Source organism: Barbus barbus (genome assembly GCF_936440315.1).
Source record: "Barbus barbus genome assembly, chromosome: 24".
Lineage (NCBI taxonomy): Eukaryota > Metazoa > Chordata > Actinopteri > Cypriniformes > Cyprinidae > Barbus > Barbus barbus.
The window spans coordinates 17,271,419-17,293,434 of NC_136752.1; the positions used below are offsets into that span (position 1 = coordinate 17,271,419).

At 36.9% G+C, this 22,016-nt stretch overlaps 1 protein-coding gene across 1 annotated transcript in view; it reads left to right on the forward strand.

Moving 5' to 3' along the window:
• Positions 1–967: 967 nt before the first annotated feature.
• Positions 968–22,016, forward strand: part of kif26aa (kinesin family member 26Aa) — a gene marked incomplete at its 5' end in the record, with an annotated part of 86,605 nt that continues 65,556 nt past the window's right edge. The window contains 2 exons of the mRNA XM_079375202.1: positions 968–1,027; positions 1,506–1,757. Coding sequence (XP_079231328.1) covers positions 968–1,027; positions 1,506–1,757 — 312 coding nt within the window. The remainder of the gene's footprint in view (positions 1,028–1,505; positions 1,758–22,016) is intronic.

The window sequence follows — 22,016 nt, forward strand, 5'->3', positions numbered from 1 at the left end:
CGCGGCGCGTCTAACACTTAAGTGCGCTGACCACAACGAAAGCAAATACTATCACAATGTAGTCTAAAATGCATCCAAACGTTTCTAAATTAAATTCACACATTTTTGAAGTATTTTTATGCAATGCAGTTGCGGATGGTGACCATGTGGTGGCGCTATAGGAATAGTAAATGGCTGACTGCACCACTGAAAATTCTCCTTTTCTCTGTCTCGCACAGTACTTTATTAGCATGTCTTTTTTTACATTGTGTTCCTATAATACTATACACAAATGATTAGTGCCAAAAAAGAGAAAACTAATGAAATATAAACTATAGGCCTATAAAGTGCCAGTAATGTGAATAAAATAATAAGTGTAAAGGAATATAAAATAAAAATGCTGAGCCTTTTTGCATGTTGTCCTGTCTTGGTTTGGCTTTCCTCCTTCCCCTGGATGCTCCGGTTTCCACCACAATCTAAAGAAGCAATTGGACACAATGAACTGCCTGCAGGTGTGAATTTTATACGTTTCTGGCAGAAAAATGAGGAATGGGATTAGAGTTTTCTCCAAATATTTCACTCAACTATATGGAATCCATGGTAGTAAATGAAAAAGTGCGCCTCGATACATCTGCATACGTCTATTCTGCCTACACCACCGTACCGTCAATGAAAACAGGTTGCATTTCTCCCGTTCAAAAGAGAACGATGCGCCTTCAATGTGAATCAGAGTCAGCGCGCTGTGTGAGCAGTGATTCTGCTCCGCCCCTCAGCGATTCAATATCTGACTAACTTTGAGAGCTGATTTAAATTCATTTATCGTCAACATGAGATTGAGAAGCGCAACAACTCGCAAGACTGGAAAAACTAAACTTTAAACGCTTGCATAGAGTTACCATCTTTGAAATCAAATGGATAATTTGCGAATCTCGCAGTGAGTCGGAGCACATCAGACTGTCTGACACGCGGGGACATTTAAAACAGAAACATGCATTCTCATTATTGGGTTCAAGGTGGAGGACGCTGCCCAGATTTCAGGAGGTTCACGGTGAGATATAGTATGATTAAAGTTTTAAAATGATTTTTATTGACTTAAATACTTAGTATTTGATAAATGAAACCACGTATTGATTCATGAACAGTGTTTATCCTACTGGAAAAGTTGGTTTTGTGGTCTTAACTGGTTTTTAAGCCTGGTCAGGTTGGTCTAGCTGGTTTTCAAAGGCTTTCAGCTGGATGGGAGAATAGCTAGACTATCTGAAGACCAGTTTAGCAAGGCTTGGAAATCATCTTAAACGTGCTAAGACCAGCCAACTATCTTGCACAGGGTCAAGCTCTCTCTCGCTCTCTCTCTCTCTCTCTCTCTCTCTCTCTCTCTCTCTCTTTAGCAATACAGTGTTGTTTTTTGGAGGACCATATAATGAGAGTCTTGAAGTGAAGTTTTGTGTCAACAGTCTACATTTTTCCAGCAGCCACTTTTCATTCTCTCTCAGTTTGAATTATCTTATGATCTTCTCTCACTTAAGGTCTTTGAAGTATCAGCAAGCAGCGAATCAGTGCAGAGTCCAGCACTCAATCCTAGGAAAAGGCTTCATTCTGCAGAGGAAGTGCAATGCGGCAGCCGGCCAAACCCGGAGGGTGCTGGTTCAGTGTCCGTAACAGAGTTAAGTTATTCTGAGAACAAGCACGGGAGGGAAAGCCTGTGTCAGCGATGTCAAATCATTGCAAAGCAACTGAACAGGCAGGCGCGTGAGCTGGCCGAGCCAGGAACTCTGAAGGTTTGTGCATTCAACTAAACCATTAAATCAATTCATCTCAGGGCCTGTTACACCATGAACACCACGTGACTGTGGTTTAGAAATAATTATTTTCATCTTTGAAGACTAAACTCTAATTAAAAGCAGTAAAAGTTCATTTCTAACAATACCCATTACATAATAATAAAGAATTAAGAAGAGTTCAAAAACCTTACAAGGCGTAGTTCACTCAAAAATGAAAATTCAATCTTTTTTTTTTTTCTCACACTCATGTTGTTGCACACCTGTCTCACCTTTTTTCTTCATGGAACACAAAAGATAATGTTTGGTATATTGGCAGTCTCTGTCTCTACTCAATTTTATTGTTTGGAGAAGAAAATATTTAAATGTTAAGACTGAAAGTGTTGCGTGACAGAGACTGTCATTATGCCTTACATTTCCTTTTATGTTTCACAGAATAAAGAAAATCAAACAGGAGTAGAACAACATGGCATGAAGAAAAATATGAAAGAATTTAACAAGTTTTTATATATATATAAGTTTGGGGTTAGTAAGTTTTTTTTGTTTTGATATAAATAAATAGTTTTATTCAGCAAGTATTCATTAAAGATGTTTGAACTATCTTTTCATCTAAGAATTCTAAAAAACATTTATCACGGTTTCCACAAGAAATATTAAAGTGTGATGATAATAATAAATGTTTATTGAGCAGCAGATCAGTATATTAGAATGACTTCTGAAGGGTGACACTGAAAGCTGGAGTAATGGCTGCTAAAAATACAGCTTTGCTATCACGTGAATAAATGACTTTTTTCCCCGATATATTAAGATAGAAACAGTTACTAAATTGTAATAACATTTCACAGTATTATTCATTTTACTCTACTTTTGATCAAATGACTGTAGCCTTGGTGAACATAAAAGACGTCTTACCGATCTCAAGAAGTCCACATATTAATACACAAACATCTAAAAGTTACAATCCGCAATGCTTCAAAACACCATTTGACATGAACAGTTTTGGACACATCGCTGTCGTTAAGGATAATGCCTACTCTATGAAGTTGAAATGGCAGTATTTTGACTTGTCTGCCTCTTTAGCCCACCATGAATCTAAAATACCCTTCGGCAATGCTCAAAAATATGAGGTGTGCTACTTCTTTTTGACACAGCCACCAGCGTCTAACCTGTCCACAATGATTATTTTAGATTATAGTGAGATGTATTGCAGGTAAAACACATTCCAATGACCAGTAGAACCGTCCAACTCAGCAGGATTTTATGGTCCCATTAATCGTGAGCGATGACACACTTTGAGTGGCTATATTCAAGAGAAGATCTGCTGAGATGAATGTAAGCAGTCATGCCTATCATTGATGATGAGAGTTCTGATTATATTAACTGTCCTGGCAGTGCATAAAGAGAAGGTTGCGGCCCACCTTCTTTCTTTCACTGAAGAATCAGTTCAAACTAAACTGCATCTACAGTAAGTTTATAGAATGTTTATGGCAGAAGCATAACTTTTAATGAAACTCTCCAGTCCCTTTATACTTACAAAACTTATATATTTATAAATGTATAAAGCTAATATTTTCATCTTAAATTGACAGTTTAGCCTCTGACTCATTAAATATTGTCACTGACTTACAGTTATTTAGAGCTGGCCCACTTGTTTTCTTTGTTATTGCTTGTATTTATTATGCAGTGACATCATTATTTATGAGTGTTAATATTGTCTTGTTTCCATGCTTGTATACAGCAGCACTTGGTAGTTATTGTTCTTAGCAACAATGCATGTAAAGGGAAGTGTAAAAGTGATACCATCTGAAAAGGAAGTTAAAGCCACCTAATTTTTACCACTCAATGAAAGTGTGATCCTGTTGGCTTGGTTATGCATTTCCTCAAATGACCAGAGGCTGTGCATTCCTTCAGGTTGACTGGGATTATAAAGAGTTGGACCTGACCGTAACTTCCTGTTTTGAACTTTTGTCTTTCAAACTGACCCGGCCACAGGAATGAATCATTTTTAGCAGGCCAGCACATTTTCAGATACTTATACGTTCTTAAAAATAAAGGTAAGTGATGCTGTAGTAGAAGAACCATTTAGGATTCCCCAAAGAACCTTCTAGCAAGCAACCATGTTTTTTCTTTTTTTTAAAGGGGACCTATTATGCCCCTTTTTACAAGATGTAAAATAAGTCTCTGGTGTCCCCAGAGCATATATGTGAAGTTTTAGCTCAATATACCACACAAATACATTTTTATAGCTTGTTAAAATTGTCACTTTTAGGGTATGAGCCAAAACTCTCTGAACTGGAGTATGTTGCTTTAATGCAAATGAGCTGTTGCTCCCGGAGAAGAGGGCGGAGCTTCAAGAGCTCCAGCTCCGCATTAGCAGTGCTAGCCTTTGCAAATAAACATTCCACTATTAATACAAGCCTGTTATCTATACAGATCTATACTCGGATTCAAAGTCAGTCATCTGATTATACTGTGCATAATAAATTTGTGTTTATGAATTACACAGACGGGATAAAAATAACAACATAGCTGGTCTCATGGTACATGGCATGCTATAACAAACTTTATAAGTTCCACTCGTGATTATGAGCTCAACAAACTCAAGCCATCACCTCACATTGCTTTCATATGCAACTTTTAACTACCACATTCCTATTCACGATCATTCATGAAGACAGCACCAGTAAGAACAGACAGAGACAATGATAGTTTTAGCATCATTAGCATTACAGAGTGCCAAGAAGCTCTTTCAGAAAGGCAATTTGGAAAACAAACGCGTGATACTTACTTTGTCTGAAGCTGACGTTTGCGCACAAATCTTTGATATTGATTCCTAAATATTTAAGGGACATTACCGATTTTTTCCGGGATATTTCCTTCGAAAAGGACATTTAACCACAGTGTCCTCGGCTCAGAAGGGGGAGATTATGAAGACTCCTATGTTTATTTGTGCATCCCAAAACACAACACTCGTGAAGCCTCTTTGGTGCTGACATTGTATATATCTCCAGTTAGGGCAGATTGCAGTTTCTCACTCAGGGCTATGTTTATGCTAATAGGGCAGAGAGCGTCACAGATGGGCGGGACTTTTTTTGAAACAGCTCATTCTGAGAGACTGTTTATGATTGATTGATTCTATAAAAAAATGAGTGGGTGGCTTTTTTACCATTATAGGCTGGTTGTTTTCACACACTATGGCCACACAACTGTGTTCAAACACCTTATAAAAGTGATTTTTGCATAATAAATAATCTAAAGGGCCATTTTGCAGTGTAAAGAACCTTTTGTTGAATAGAAAGATTCCACGGATGTTAAAGGTTTTTCATGGAACCATAGATTCCAACAATGAACCTTTCCTTTTAGAATTTTTGTAATCAAATTCTGTCTGGAAATAATATTTGCTTCTTCTTAATGATGGGTAGGATTTATTTAATAAAAAACATAATTAATAAAGACCATATTTAGCTAACACTTTAAGGCAGTACCATAATGCAGCAGTGCTGGGCTATAAAGCTAGTGTCTTGTTCAGTCTCACACCTTTTGATTACAACAGATTTCAAGGTTTATTTTGGGGATAGTTGTACATTTCAGTCACTTGTTTTGGGAAAGTTCAGCTCTGCTAGTGGGCTAACAAAAATGTGGTTTCCAGTCCCTCCTCTATACACTGGGACATAACAATTCCATCCCAATACTATAGCTCATCCAGTGTGAGGCCGTTTTTTAGGTATTTATTAAAGGGACAGTTCACACAAATATTACAATTCTGTCATAATTTACTCACACACAAGTTGTTCCAAACCTGTATGGCTTTCTTTCATTTGTTGAGCACAAAAGAAGATATTTTGAAGAATGTTGGTAACCAAACAGCTGACAGTAGCCATTGAATTACATAGTACGTAATACATAATATTTTTTTTTCCATACTCTGGAAGTCTGCCATCAATCTTTTGTGCTCAACAGAGGAAAAACAACAACTCAGGTTTAAAAAAAATAAAGGTTTGGAACAACTTGAGGGTGAGTAAATGATGACAGAATTTTGATTTGGGTAAATTATCCCTTTGAGAATTTTTATTGCTTTGATCAATCATTTTGCACATTAGAAAGGTGCAGCTTGATATAATTAAAGATGAATTTCAGACAAGTGAATAGAGCTGTGAAACTATTCAACTATTCAAATATAACAAACATGGTTTGATTCAGTTTTATGAAGGATTCACTCAAAAAACATAGATAGACAAACTACAATCCAATCTTGCTTTCTTCATAAAAAGTATTAGGAAGACTAGCAAAGCTAGACTTTAACGCATGGACAGAATAAATAGTTGCTTTTCTAGATTCTAATTACAAACCCTGCAGATAAGATGTGGTAAAGCTGTAAAATGTGCAAGGACATTTTCTTCTCAGCCATCTCAGACAGAGTTAAATTATTTGTCAGCTCAGACAATCAGGTCTGGGTCCAGACAGTCAGATTAAGCTGTAGATACCCCTGCAAAGGCTGAGCGTTCAACAAAAGCAAGATGAAAGAATCTCAGGCCACTTTTAGCACACAATGATTCTGTCGATACCAGACTCCATAAGTTTGCCTCATGGAGTCGTATCTCACAGAAAGAGTTTAAATTAAAAAGTGTAATGGCAGTCAAAATCCATTCTGACTCATCAATGGAAAACAAATTGGATTGTAGAATGGAGAGATTTATCTCAATTTCAGATCATTATGATCACATAACAGTGGGTCACCCCGTGAATTAAAAACAAATCCTTATGTAGCAGATCTGCAGAAGGAACATTAACTTTAAAGGCCACAGCCAAAATATGTTTTCAAAAATACAAGGAAATAAAAGTAAATAAAATTAATTGAAACATGTAAATATATTTTAAAAAACAATATTAGCAATTTTGGCTATATTTTGTATACTTTTCCTGTGGTTCTGGGGCAGATTAAGTTTTGGAGACTTGATATTTGGCTTGAAATATAATAAGCATTTTCAAAAGGTCTGAAAGCCATTGTAAATGTTATTACATTTTTTAATGTTCAGTTAAATTCGCATACAACTTAGCAAAAGCAAATCAAGTCTGAATTACTCCAGGCCATCACAGTTTGTAGTATTTGAAGTTACATGGCTTAAAGCCACATTATGATCTCTGCAAAGGCATGTGATATTAAATATTTATTGGTAAAGCTAACCATAGCATTATTTAGTCAGCTGTGTGGTTTTCATTTTGGCACAATACTTCACTTTTGAGTATATGTGGGAGTTGTTATCACTACAGACATGTAACTCTGAAAAGCTGGAAAAACACATGTTCTCAAACTTTAACCTTTTTGTCCAGTATTCTGCAAAGGTATACTTATAATCCTGCTGTTCTAAATGATAGTGCTTTTTTACATGTAATGTTGTGCTTTTGTTTTCTCAATTTACAGTCATCATCCACTTCAGTGGTTTTCTTTAACCAGTCCCGAGGCATGTTGGGACATTTCTGAGCGCTGGCCCTTTGAAAATCCTCTAAAATGCCAGAGTACAGAACCTAAAGGATCCTAGCATGTTTTTCTTTCACGTTTACTGGGAAAATCACCCCTGAACATTTTCCTATCTGTGAGCTTTAGATTACACAGTAAGAATCTGACTGCCCCCCTGTGTTCAACGCGGGAAACATCCAGCTCTGAAAATATCTACTAAAGGTATTGAGAGGACTACTTACCAAGCAGTGCATTCTAGGTAAAAGGGATGATTACTACAATCAGCCAGGACCATTCTATGGAGAATCACCTGACCGTAAATTCATGGGAAAATCTCAGAAGAGGCCGGCTGTGGTCTCACTGGAGGGGGTGAAGCAATCTTAAAGAAATAAACTGGGATGGAATGATGTGCTGGTCCATGTGATGAAAATTTAAACCTGTACATGTCCCTGCTGTCTCAGCAGTCAGCCTGCCAGGCATGACCGCAGTTTATAGAGAAAAGCAAGTGGGGTACTTTCCCAAGGGGATTATGGCTTTCTTTTTTACAGGTCTATACCTATAGCAAGGGTCTCTCCCTCCCTCTATGAGATTATTCTTCCTGTCGCCTTGTCCTTGGCTTGCTAGCAGGTGACCTTTTGGCACTGCAAGCACTCTTTTTAGTTTTCCAACTGCAATACATTGTGGAGGGCAAAAGGCTGAGGTGGTTCCTGAGGATTTTTCCTCCTGTTTATCCTTTTGCTCAAAGTGCGCGACAGCTTCAAACATCATCTGTGCACTTGATGCAATCTGCTATATAGTCAAAGCCTTGTTTGTCTCCATCACCGAAGCGGTTCATTATTTAGGTCCATTTCCTTCCTGTTATTTCTCCTTCCAAACTCTGGACATGTAAAGAGTATGATTCACTGTAGTAAATAGGTAATCTTCTGAGCGTCTGTGGCCAGATGACATATCATCACTGTGCTCTTCTCTGTCACTCTCCCACTTCCATCCTGTGCTGATTATGTCATGCCCTGAGGGGTCACAACTTGTCCATCACAGATCAATCCATCACACTGATGGGACCTGGTTGTCATAGCAATCTGTTTGAAGGATGGAAGGAGAATCACACGGCTTTCTTGCATTTCCTAATGCTTAGTCATTCATCCATCCTCATCTGCCTGTATATGCATGTATCCACTTATTGAACAAACCAAAATATTTAACTTTTTATAGCATATTTAGAGGTTTTACTTAATTAAAATTGTTGATTATGTAGTAATCTAAACAACTGCAAAAAATCTATAAAAGTGAATGAAGTTATAAAATGAAAAATATGTTTAGTTTTGAAAAAATATATATTTTTAAGTTTAATGTTTTACATAATAATATTGTCACATATTATTACAATATAAAATAACTTTTTTCTAATTATAATATTTTTATTAAGTAAAATGTAATTACTATAGTCTTCAGAGTCAAGTGAAACCATTCTATTATGCTGATTTGCCGCTCAAGAAACTTCTCAAATTTTTTATCAATGTTGAAAACAGTTGTGCTGCTTAATATTTCTGTGGAATGCAAATTAAACAATATATAAAAAATAGACTAACAATATTATGCTACTGGCTTCTATGATAATTTTATCTTTTTAGAAATCCTACAGATAAAAATTAATCGCATAAATGCATTAATTGTGTTAAAAATATAATAGAACATTTACATATACTATAATACAGTCTTAACTTTTCAGTCCTAACATTTTAAATTTGCATGTCCATTAATCACATTAATGAAATGTTAGCATATCTGGCCACCATGGCACTTTTGTATGCTTATCCGGCCACTGTGGAGTTTTGTCTCTGGTGAGTCCAATCTAATGAGAGTGACCTTTGATTCTCTCTGGAGTCTCAGAGACCGGGTGAGTTGTTCTGCAGGTAAAGAGCGGCAGCACTCCTGCAGCTGAGCGCAGAGCTCAGATCAATGCTGCATTTGCATTAATCACTCCAGAGTGCTCATTCACGGCTAATACATGATGACTGATGAATGTGTGAGTGGGAACATGTGTGAGAAGTGGGTTATGAAGCGCCCGGGCTGTGGAACCGAGCCAGGAGCTAATCAGGGTATGCACTACATATGGAGAACCTACAAATCAGCACCTGTGTGGGAGAAACACCAGCATGGAAAACTCCATAGTATTCCACCAACAGTTGTCATTCTAATTCCACACAGGGGAAAAAAAGATCACATACCCAGCACATCTGGCATGAAGAGGCAAATTGATCATGAGCAGGCCCAGATTGAATGTGCAGCCCTCTTTCAGATTTGAACTGATATTTGGATACTGTGAAATTCGGCAGTGAAATTGTGAAATTATATATATATAAATACACACACATACATTATATATTTTGAAAATATGTACACGTTTATACATTTATATATTCATATTTTCATATTTTATATTATATATAAATATATTTAATATATAAACATAATACATTTTTCTTAAATATATACATGTGTTTGTATTTATATATACACATAATAAATATACACAGTACACACTCATATATTATGTAAACAAAACTTTTATTTTGGATACGATTAAACGCAATTAATCGCTTGACAGCACAAAAAAATATCTAAATAGTGAATATCCTGTCACAGTAAACTTTGAAAATGCAAATTTACTTTGACTACACGAAGAAAATCGGCAACAGGATATGATGTCAGGCACAAGGACAGTGATTCTCAACCAGTGGGCCTTAAACCCGAGACACACTGCACGATTTTTGGCTGTTGCAGACAAAAGATTGGCATCGTTAAACAATCGTGGCGAATCAGAAATCACCACGATTGTTTCACGATGCCAGTCTTTTGTCTGGGACAGCCGAAAATTGTGCAGTGTGTCTCGGGCTTTAGTGAACTTCTTAACTTCTAAGTAGGCCACGAGATTGCTTAAAAATATTAAAAATATGACAAAACAAGCATTAAAATGAGCCCCAAAACTTTATAATGTATATTTTATAAATATATTTCTTATTGAAAAACTGGAATATAAAAACCTGTAAAAGTCATGAGGCCTTCAAATACTTTTTGTGGAAGATTGAGAACCACCACTCCAGGGATTGTGTTGTTAATGAAAATACATCACAATTTTCAGGGGTCATGGGGTGCAAAATTCACTTTACAAGTTGTTTGAACATAAATATGTGTTGGAAGTGTGTGTACACATCCATCCTAAAATGACAAAAATCCACCCAGTGGTTTTTTAAAATCCCCTTTCTCAAATCAGGCTATTCTGATATTCCTGTCAGAATGATGTAGTTCTGTAATGGCCCCTCCCACGATAGTTGATTGACAAGACCGTCTTACCTTAGACCCACCCTCAGTGAGCTGAGTGAGCTGTAAACAGTCCTACCGACTCCGGTGCAGGGGAAGACAAGATGTCTCTGATTAAGTGATTGAAGTTTTTAGTTGTTGGATGTAATAATGAATGTAGCAGTTGTCAGTTACTCCTGACATCTGAGCTGCTGAAGAAGCAGAGCAGAGGATTAACGTTACTTTCATTTTGAAGGGAATGCACCGATCCCCGATTTACATAAATGTGTCTATGTTCGCCCAAATCATTCGTGATCCAGCTTTATCTACAGAAGACGTGATTATAAGGGTTTTTATGAATCTTTGCAAATTGCCTTTCCTAATAATGTGCTAGTTAGCCAGTTTCGCGGCTGAAGTTTAGTATGCTCCATAGATATACCTAGATTCCTCATTATGGACTGTTTCTATTGGCCGCGATACGTAAGCCATCCGCCATTTTTGGAACGGTCTATGAATCTTTGAGCGCACTGAGTGCGTCAACAACAGCAAATTATACGCTTGTATATCTTTTAATTTACATTGATTATTATGGTGAATGCGAGATAGCTGCTGCATCAACGTATCTGGAGCAGTTGAATAGGGAATCTACACATATCTATGGTCTGCTCGTCACTCCACGGAAGAGATGGGCAGAGTCAGCAGAGCTCACTAACATTTAAAGCAACATGGACTAGAATGGCTTGCTAAAAACAGAGCTTTTTTTGACAGAGTAAAGAAGGTGTTTTTACACTACCATTGAGAAATTTTAATCAAAGTATTTTATAGAACTTTCATTAACACCATAAAGACTTATCAACTTGTCATATCAACTTGTGTAAAACGGGCATCCGATGACCCCTTTAAATGTTTAAATGTACCATATACCTCTCTATTCCAGCCCGACCATCCACCCAGCTTTGAAGTTTGTATTCTTTGTTTTATGAACCCCCTCCCTCAGAAATAAACGATGGGCTCCGATTGGTTAGCTGGCTCAGTGTGTTGTGATTGGCTAAACTGCCTCTAGTGCATGTCTAAATGACACGCCCCTCACCTCAGCGGCATGTGCTTCGGTTGTATTGTAAACAATGCGTTGTCTATATTGCTTATCAATTTGAGCCCGATTGAGATGCAGAGTATATTAGTGAAGAGGATCACGCAGTACCTGTGCAAGCACGGCTTTTAATGGTAGGCATATGTTCTTTGTTTGTTGTTGTCTCATACTTTTAGATACGCTGTTATTATGCTACTGCTTATGTTAGCTTTTAATATACGTTTTATCATGATTAATAAACTGAAGTGAATAAACTTAGAGAAGAAATGTTAATTTATAGTATTACATCAAGTGAAAGGCAAATTGAAGAAATAACAAGTGATAAGCCAGCCCTATGCTTTGAATTGAATAAAGTACAAATGTATATATGCGCGAATACAATAAAGTAAATGTACAACAAGTGGAACAAAAATGATCAATGATAAATATAGATAAACCATCGGGAATGGATAACTTAGATGGTCGCCTTGTAAAATTAGCACCCAGTTGTTTGGCGGAACCAGTTTGCCACATTTTTAATATCAGTATTAAAAAAGGGATTTTCCCTTTAGCTTGGAAAGAAGCAAAGGTCATTCCTTTACAGAAAAATGCAGCACTGAGTTTTAGTGGTGCAAATAGTCGACCAATAGGTTTATTGCCAGTTCTTAGTAAAGTGTTTGAAACGATAGTTTGTGAACAAATTCAATTCTTCTTTAAGGAAAACTGTTTATTCTCTGATTTTCAGCATGCATATCGAGTAGGACATTCAACAGGAACAGCATTAACACAGATAACTGATGATTGTTTAGTACAGATTGATGATAGTAATTTAGTAGGAACAATATTGTTGGATTTTAGCTTCGCTTTTGATGTACTGGATCATAAATTATTGCTTGAAAAATTGAAATGTTATGAATTTACTTCTCAAACTGTGAAATGGTTTAAAAGTTATCTGACTAATAGGAGGCAATGTGTATTTTATAATGGAAGTTATTTGGAAGTGAAAGAGTTGGTGTGCAATGTGGTGTGCCTCAAGGAAGTTGTCTAGGACCATTGATATTTTCTATTTTTACAATGACCTTCCCTTGGTTTTAAAGCGTGCAAGGGCAGTTATGTATGCAGATGATACAACATTATATCTACCAGCAACATCAATTGAAAAATTATCTGCTGATTTAGATGATGAGTTACAATTAGTGGTAAAGTGGGTACGGAATAATAAAATGGTTTTTAAATTTGACAAAAATCAAAAGTGTTGTATTTGGATCAAATTTTAAACTTAAATTTAAACCACAATTAAATTTATCTGCAAAGAGTGTGCCTATTGAACAGGTAGAGGAAATTAGACTTCTTGGAGTTATTCTTGATAGTAGGGTGAAGTGGTCAAAACAGATACCTCTTTTTTTATAGACCTCTTTTTTATAGACCTCTTTTTTGTGCAAAAAAGAGGTCTATCAGTTTTTAAGAGATGTGCACATTTTTTACCACAGTATTGCATCTCTCAAATTGTGCAAGCAATGGTTCTTACTTATTTAGATTACTGTCCAGTGGTATGGCCGAGTGCATCAAGTAAAGACTTTTTTTTTTTTAAATTACAGTTAGTCCAGAATAGAGCTGCACGACTAATTTTGAACTGTAATAGAAGGGTTAATATTATGAAAATGCACAAAATTCACAAAATAATTGTTTCTCTGCTTTGTTTTATAAGAAACATTTCAGTATCAAGAGTTCCAAGTGTATTGTACTGTCAATTTTTGTATAGTAGTGCTAGTCATAATTTTAACACCAGGCATATGCATCAAAAATATATTTTTTGAGAACCGCTGCTTTTAGAACATTGATTTTGAAACTTGTGAATCCATTAGAAGACAGAATTGCTATTCATACAGTATACGAATACATTTTTAAGTGGACACCTAGTTTTCTTCCTCTTCTCTAAAGCAGCGCAGCATGGCCTCTCCCCCTTCGTTACATGTTCCCGGGAGCAGGGTTTATCTGGGTTTATGATGTCACTAACCTGGAATTATTTTGTTGTAGTCCCTTACCAGCAGTTCGCTGTAGGCGATGCTATGCTAATTCTGTAAAAGACAATTTCTCCCTTTTTGCATTGAACTTTGAGCTTCGTAACTTTGCAGATGTTGTTTATGCACGGCACACACAGCTACATTACGCACTACCAAAACTTAAAAAGGTGAAGTCGTATTATATGACCCCTTTAAGTCTAGTGTAACCACCCCTTGAGAAAAAGAAATAGTCTAATGTTTAGAAAAGACCAGAAAATATCAGTGGCGAGAAGACGTAAAGAAAACGGTGACAAATCCAGCTTAAGAAAGACAGTTGATGGAAGAGTTATAGATGTTTGTCATTGTATCCTTCAGAGCCTGTCATTAACCTAAGGCAATGGGGGTCTGACAGTGCGGTGAGCTGGATCTGCTCGAGTATATGGGATTGGTAAGCTGATAGAAGCACACTGGAACAGATTGAATAACAGGCTAAGTGAGCTGTGAAACAGATCAATGCAGTGGTTTGGTAGCCGTAATTCAGTTCTGACCCTGAACCTGCACCTCAATCAACTTTCATCATCTGGCACTGAGATAAGTGCATCATATAAGTCACATTGAAAGCTCAAAACACACACACAAAAAAGGCTTCTCTTCATTGACAAATATCCTAAAATCTTAGGACAAAGCAGGTAGTAGCTTAGACACTTTATCTGTTAAAGGATGCTCAAGAGAATATTTCAGTACTGCACCGCCACAGTTTTATGCACCAGTTTGCCCAAAGAGGCCCCACACGCCTTGTCAAAGCTGGAATATTTAAGTTCACACTGGCTTTACAACTCTCACCACAGTCATTTTCAGTAGCTACCGGAGCAATAAAGCTGCAGGGTTACGGCTCTCTCCTCATGAGTTCTGGATGCCAGTGCTGTAGCAGAGGAGGGATAAAAGCGGTCCAGTGAAGCAAATACAAGACAAGTCAGTACAAGCTTCCTGGTGTTATTTCAGCTTCTTTGTACTTGTGATTACTGCTATGGGTGCGTTAACTCATCTTTGATTAAGTCCCTTCGTTTGTCCTTCTTGTCACGTCATGCAACCAGGTTGTCTCTGTCCTCTGTCTTACTTTCAACCTCCTTATCTCTTTTCAGCCACAGCCTGCCTGGCGGTCACATTTTCAGATTAGTTGTCATTAGTGATGGCTCAAAGATTAGAATGTCAGATGTTGGTGTTTTGGGAGACGCACACCAGCTGTGTTGAGCAGATAGCTGCATCCTCACACCTGAGACTGAGTTTAAGTTTAGAGTACAAAGTCTGAATGTCATCAAAAGAAGCTGTCTGAAATAATTAAAAAGTTTTATAGACTTCATACTTTTTCTTTTAGAGGAAAAATCTTGCACTGAGAATCTAGTGTATTGATTTCCAGATTGATATCTTGTAAATAATGTGCATGCCCCTGTTTTTAGTATTTAAAAACACACAAAGTCTGAAAATGGGACCCAAGAGGTGTGTTCAGTGGTGATCAACAGTTAGTCAAATAAAATGTATAGATTTAATTGTAATGCATTAGATACAGAATATCAAAACAAGCAACATTAGCAAAGAAAGAAAACAAATGAGCAATTTCTTTCATCCAGGAACTTGAAAAACTGGAATATAAAGCCTAGTTTTAAAAATGTTGTTTCTATACCCGGAAAAGTCACGTAAATTAATAAAATCTTAGCAATAACTTTATGGGAGTTACTTTTTTATAACAAACATTTTATAATCAAATTACCTAGTTATGCCAAGACTGCAAATACTTTAAATTGTGTAAATAAAATCCCAAAAAAAAGTCACGAGGCCTTTAAATACTTCCTGTGGACATTATTTGGCCCTGGAGTGAAAAAAGGTTGGGAACCACTGCTCTAGGGATTGTGTTGTTAATACATAATGCATCGCAAATAATAAATTAAAACTGTAAAACTTTACAATGACCTCTAAGATAATGATCTCATAAAACAACATTTGAGGTATATTTTGATAGCCCACATAACGTTGAGCTCCTGTTGTTATCAACAAAGGGCTTCCTATAGTTCTGTGGTTGTCAGTCTTTTTGACTCAAAGACCCCCCATTGTCCAACACAATATCTGAAGGCCCCTGCCCCTTTATTAACAAAAACTAGGAGTGTTTAAAAATTTAATGAATTATGATTCACTTTGTGATTCACGTAGTTTCAAAAATGGCATTTTGGGGGAAAAATACACAATTTCAATTTACATCTTGATTTTGAGCTATACTGTTTTTTTTTGTACTACTGTGTACTATTTTAGTAATTTAAATAACTTGACTTAAAAAAGTCATCCTTCAGCCCCCTAGTGGGCCCCGACCTTCGGTTGAGAACCACACACTGGTCTAATTGTGTCTCTAATGTTGAGTCTCAGGACTTCCTGTGAATATTGCCAATGGCCATTCTTCGAGAGGGTGCATATAGGTCAATCCCACTTTCCTGTGGTCAAGCATTTCTCCACTTATCTTTTACCGCACATGCAAGAATATCTTTTAATGTATAAATTCAGATTGAAGCCTGTCGTTTTTTTTTTTTTGGGCCTAGTGTGAAATTTACATTCAGCATATAAAATAAGTGAATGCTTGAAGTTTATCTCATTGACATTTTTAAACAGCTTTCTTGTATATGTGAAATGTGTTTTGCTGCAGAGAGGTGCGTAAAGTAGTTTCTAACACTTGGTGATAAACAGTCAATGTTCTTGAAGTCAGACAAATTTGAATGTTGGTCCAGCAGAATGCACACATATAATGTGAGAGAGGAAACTCAGCTGGTGGCCTGCTGGAAAACAGAGGTAACGTGTGAGAGGACACAACAGCAGAGCTTTAAAAAGGAAAAAATATTAAGGCATAACTGTTTTCTTTAAAAGGTGGTGTCATCACTGTACATTGCCTGTAAAAACAGGAAACTACAAGGTGGACACAGGGAGGAGTGGAACTGTTCATTTGATCTCTGTTGACTGGAGGCCTGGCATGTTCAGCTTTGACCTTCTTGGCTCAAAAACAAGTTCATAAAAGATTAAACCTGTGGTGAGGTACCTAAAATAGGAACTTTGACTGCCCTGTTGACATGGAACATTGAATCGTATCTCCCGTTGTTGTGGAAAACTCTTAGGTTACCCATCCTCCTCATTTTTTGGTATGGGCCAGAGCAGATATGGATTTTGATGCTTGCTCACTATGTATCAGGCCATCTATGTGTCTGCTGCGATAACATTTCTGAAGAAAAACTGATTTTTTTCCCAACACTATAAGGGCCTGTTTGCAACATTCATGTAAAAACAAAACAAGAGAATAATGGTGTTGCTTTAGCTCATTTTTGACTATAAAAAAAAACTGAAAATGCTACAGTAAAAACCTGTTAAATGGTTAACGGTAAGTTCCTGTAAAATTTACAGTGAAAAACCGTAAACTGACATTCCCAGAATTCCCTGCTTTGCATTTCAAATTTTGTTTGAATTTGATGTTTTTTCTTTCAAATAACTATGTTTCTTCTTAGTTTTTTTCTTATCAGTTATGTTAATTAGGGTTGTATGTTACATCTAATGTTGTTAAATTAATGTTTATTGCATGTTTCAGTTTAATGAGTCTCACCATGATGGTGTTTAGTGTTTGTGTGAATGACACGGTGCACCTTCTATTTATGTTATTATTTAAAAGCTGCTTCTGATGGGCTTTGGTTCATCATGTGACTTTCTCATTACCATGTGATGGTTATCAGTGTATTTCAAAGGTACAAAACAGATTTCAGTACAATAGGTTGGTATTTTAGCATTACACCAGTTAATGAAATTACGGTATTTAATCATAAATTTAAGTTATAACCGTAAAACCTAAAATGTTGTTACCATATTTTTTATGGGGTAGAATTCCAGCAACCACAGCTGCCTTTTTTTTTTTTTTTTTTTTACAGTGTTTCACCTATCCTCGGTGGCAAAAGCAGATTTTCTATAGAGCTGAGCAGAAGAACTAAACATAGAAGATTTTCTGTAAAGGGGTGTTGGTTTAGTAACATGCAGATGAAAAAATATCCATCAAAGAGTGAAGTAATTTCCCAATTATCTTTGTGACTATACAGCTATATCATCATTCTAGAGAATGTGACAAATGAGAATAATAAATTCTACATTACAGACAGTACATTCTGACAGTCAAATATTATGCGTGTGGGTTGGAAGTGTTTCACTTAGAAGGAAGCCAGGTAAACATTTCCTTTTTAACCTGCATCAAAAGATGTCTTTTTGACCAAAAGCACACTTAAAACTACCACAGATAAAATCTTTTCCCCACATTCATCCCTGTTAGGTTTCAAAGTGCACAGTTATCTTACTTAATCTGCTTGTCCCTAAGAATATTTCTACACAGAAAACTGCTTTTGTTTCCAGCAGATACAAACAGTTAGAAACAGCCATATGGGAATAGGATAATATTTATGTTCAAAGTATGAAATTATTTCAGCACCATCTGAAAAATTCATTTATTCCATTCATTTATTATGACTCATTCCGCTGAATGATTGTATTAATCATCTGGCTAATTGGCTTGGCTGATATGCATCAGTGGGGCACTAATGATTCTTATGAGAGTGCTACATTTTTCAATACGGGATGACATACTTGCTTCATAATCACTGCTAGAAGGATTGTGTGTAATGTTAATTAAGCCCTCTAAAGTCGCTTTATTTGACCACAGAGCTGAGCCAGGATGAAACAAATCTTTCTATCTCGATTTCGGTTTGTTTGAAACAATCAAAGTGGCACCAAGTGCTTCTGTTTTTTAAAAACACAGCTTGTGGATACCTAATCTTTCTTGCATTCTTATTTTACCTGAGTATATATCCGCCAGCACATTATGCAATAACCTACACAGAGGCAGCATTGCTTTGAATGCATCACTGATGTATGTGTATGTAATTTCAGTTACGTAACTGTCTCATTAAAGTGACAGGAACTCTGCTTTGATACGGATGACTTGGAATGCAAGAGAAACCCAGGATAAACAAGTCTTTGCTAAGTCACTGTGGTGGGAGGGTGGCTGTTTTTTTTAAATATTATTATTCATGCTTCATCCCTCGATTCTTTACAGAAGTAAATCCCCACTCTGGTATTCTGTTACACACAGTTCAACAATGTACAGCAATCTTTTTTATGACTTTCCTCAAAAACAGTTTGCAGGCATGTTATTCCCTTCCCCTTCTTAAGGAATTTTCCTTGCCACACAAGTAATTTATAAACACTGCAGTAATTTTCTTAATATTATCAGGAAAGCATTTGTAAGTGACAATACAATACTAATTAAGAAAAATCTTTGGCATAAATTCTACCCACTAGGGAGACTATAAATGCAACCAAATTACTCAAGTAGGGTGCTGTAATTTGTCTGTCTGGCATAACCTGTTTGTTTACGAATCTCTACTAAATTAGTCTTCTAAATGTAAATTAGACAACAAGGTTTGTGTAAATGTTTTGGGAGTCATAAAAAAGTGCATTTCTATAGACGGTCAATTGAACGTGTAATGTAGGCCCACCCACATGTAATCAAATGCTGTCATCATCTTTGCACTTGCTTATGATAATGGCAGCTTATTGGGTGAGATGTTATCCTAATGGGGCATAATTGCCCTATTAAGTGCCATCATTACAATTTCTCCCTGCATCTCATAGTCAATTATTCCTGTTCCGTTAACACCATTATCTTTGTTATCATTGGTGCCATATGACCAATCAGCGACTGATGACTGACTGGGAAAGAAGCACTTTTTTATAAATGCTTTCACTGTCAAAGAGAAAAACTGTACTCTGTAGAAATAATAAAAGGGCCCTTGATGAGAATCTGCATTAGGAAGGCTCCTGAAATTTACTGTAAGACAGTTGCAGATTTGGAGAACAGACGTAAAGCAACTGTTTTAACACTATAACATTCTGGAATGGACTGTAGGTTTGTGGAGCCGCATCAGTTTCAAGTTGCCATTAAATGGAAGTAGCAACAGATCTTTTGTGATGTACATGTGATAGTAAAGTGCCCATTGAATCAAAATTAAGCCGGAAGTAGCAGGTCATCCTGGTACTTTTTGCATACTCTTTTATGAGTACTGTGAATTCAGACATACGTGTTTTGTCACATACCGTTTTTCGCCTACTATGTAGTAGTATTTGTTGCTGCTAAGATACTGAATTAGTACAGAAAGAATAGAAGTATGTTTGCTGACAGGGCTGAGACGATGCTAACGTTAATAGCATCTCAAGCGGTTAAAATGGTGTGATAAAAACACACTCAAGTCCGACTCAAATGTTTGATGTCATGATAGTTACCATCTATTTGGATTGGTTCATGTCCAGCTGGTTACTTTCATGCTTTCGTTATCCAGGGAAGTTGCACATAAGCTAATTGATATGTTCATGCAACACTTTTGCCAGTTTGTTCGTTCCTTAAGTGAACTTTTGCCTGTTTATTGATTAAACAAACTTTCTTGGCCCGCTGCATTGAATGCAACACATCTGATGTGTGAAACTTGTGAGTTGTAGTAGCCGTGATGCAACGTGGTGCTGCCACTGCCATATTTTGTTATTTTGATTAGATAATCATTAATGTTCTCAAACGGAAGCAAATTAATTGTCAGAGTATACATGTAATATTGTATGTAATTTCAGTGCTATGGACTTTGAGTAAATATTTCAAGATGGCCAGGGTGTCAGTTATGTCATGGCAGTGAAATAAACTATATATTATGCAGGATGACTAGGCCTATATCATGCATCCAGGTGCTCAAAGGTGATCTATTCTAGGAGAGATTCTTTTAAGACTGACATACATGAGACTAAATAAGTTATTACATTTCTGAGATGCTTTCATGTGTCACAGAAAGAGTGTTAAGGCAAATTTTGTAGGAAAGGAGAATAATCTCACAAGGCTCAGTTATGTTTTTTATATTTATCTGTTGAGAAATTCTTCTCACAAACTTTTGCATTCTTTGATCTTATGTCTATGTGTGTCATTTTTTAGGGAACATGGTTGTTTGTTTTTCCTTTTTACTCATGACACATATTTTTACACCAGTTTAGACACCTGACGTTAATGTAGCTTGTATCCAGCCAGTTCATCGTTTTATGTGAACAGGGTTAATTTGCATTACTAATTAGAGTTTCTTATTTGAAAGTATTTTGTGACATGCATAATTAGATTTTAATGATTTATTTTTTATTTTTTATTTTTTTAATGAAGTACACTTCTATTGAGGGATGGAACAGGTTTCGTAGGGATGGGATGTACACAGGTGTTTTGATGAGGAGACTGCTGGTAGCAAGAGGTGAATAAATGAGGGTTTTCTTGAAGACAGCGTTGGGGGCAGCCCTTGTGTGGATGAGACATTGACTTGCAGATGGTAAATGAGATCAAACAGAGGTGATACACTTATTAAACTCTGTTTGGTATCATACTTTATTTTCTATAACGAAAAAGAGATGGAGAAACAAAATTGTGTCATAGCTGTCAAGTTGGTCTCTACCTGTCAGGATCCTGCCCTCGCTGTCTTGTCTGTGTTTTTTTTTTTTGTGTCTGAGCACATGGCTCTATCTTTGTTGTTGTCTGCCATGTGCTCCTCCTGTCCTTGTTTCCCGTTGACACACCCCCTTGTTTAGTCCTCGTTTTCTGAGTGTTGTCACCCATCCTTCTAGTTCTCTCCTTGTTTGTCTGAGTGTTCTCACCTGTTCCTCGTGTTCTCCTGTCCTTTATATTGTTCTCCCTTTCCCTCTTGCGTTGTCAGTTCATTGTTATAATCTGCATGTTTGTTGGTACTATTATTTGTTGTGTTACTAAGTTCTCCCTGCCAGATAGATTGTAGAGTGTGGTTAATCTTCCTGTCTGTCTTCAGTCCTGTCCAGTTCTGTCCTGCAGGCTGAGCTACCGGTCTTCTCCCTTGATCTGCCATGCAGCTAGGCCTGTGCAGTGCCTGAGAGACCCCACGAGTGGGGAGTGGCCGAGCTTCGTGTTTCTGTCAGGCCACCTCTGCCAGCCTCCGCTCTCCATCTGCACAGCCTCCTCTCCTGACTGGCCTTCATTCATCCAGGCCAGGACCCAGCGGCCTTTCTCTCAGCCTGCCTGTCTGAGCCTTACCCCTGCCTACTGTCTGAACTGTGTTCACTCCCCTCCTCACCATCTATTGTCCTGTCAGTCGTGTTAATATACAGCTCATTTCACTTTTGAGTCCTCTCTCATAGAAACCGTGACGCTACCACTTGATATCGTCTCATCAAGTTCACACATTTTTTACTATCACTTGAATAATAAAAGTACAATAATACATTGACAATATGACACTGAAGACTGGAGTAATGGCTTCTGAAAATTCAGTTTTGACATCACAGGAATAAATTACATTTTAAAATATATTCTA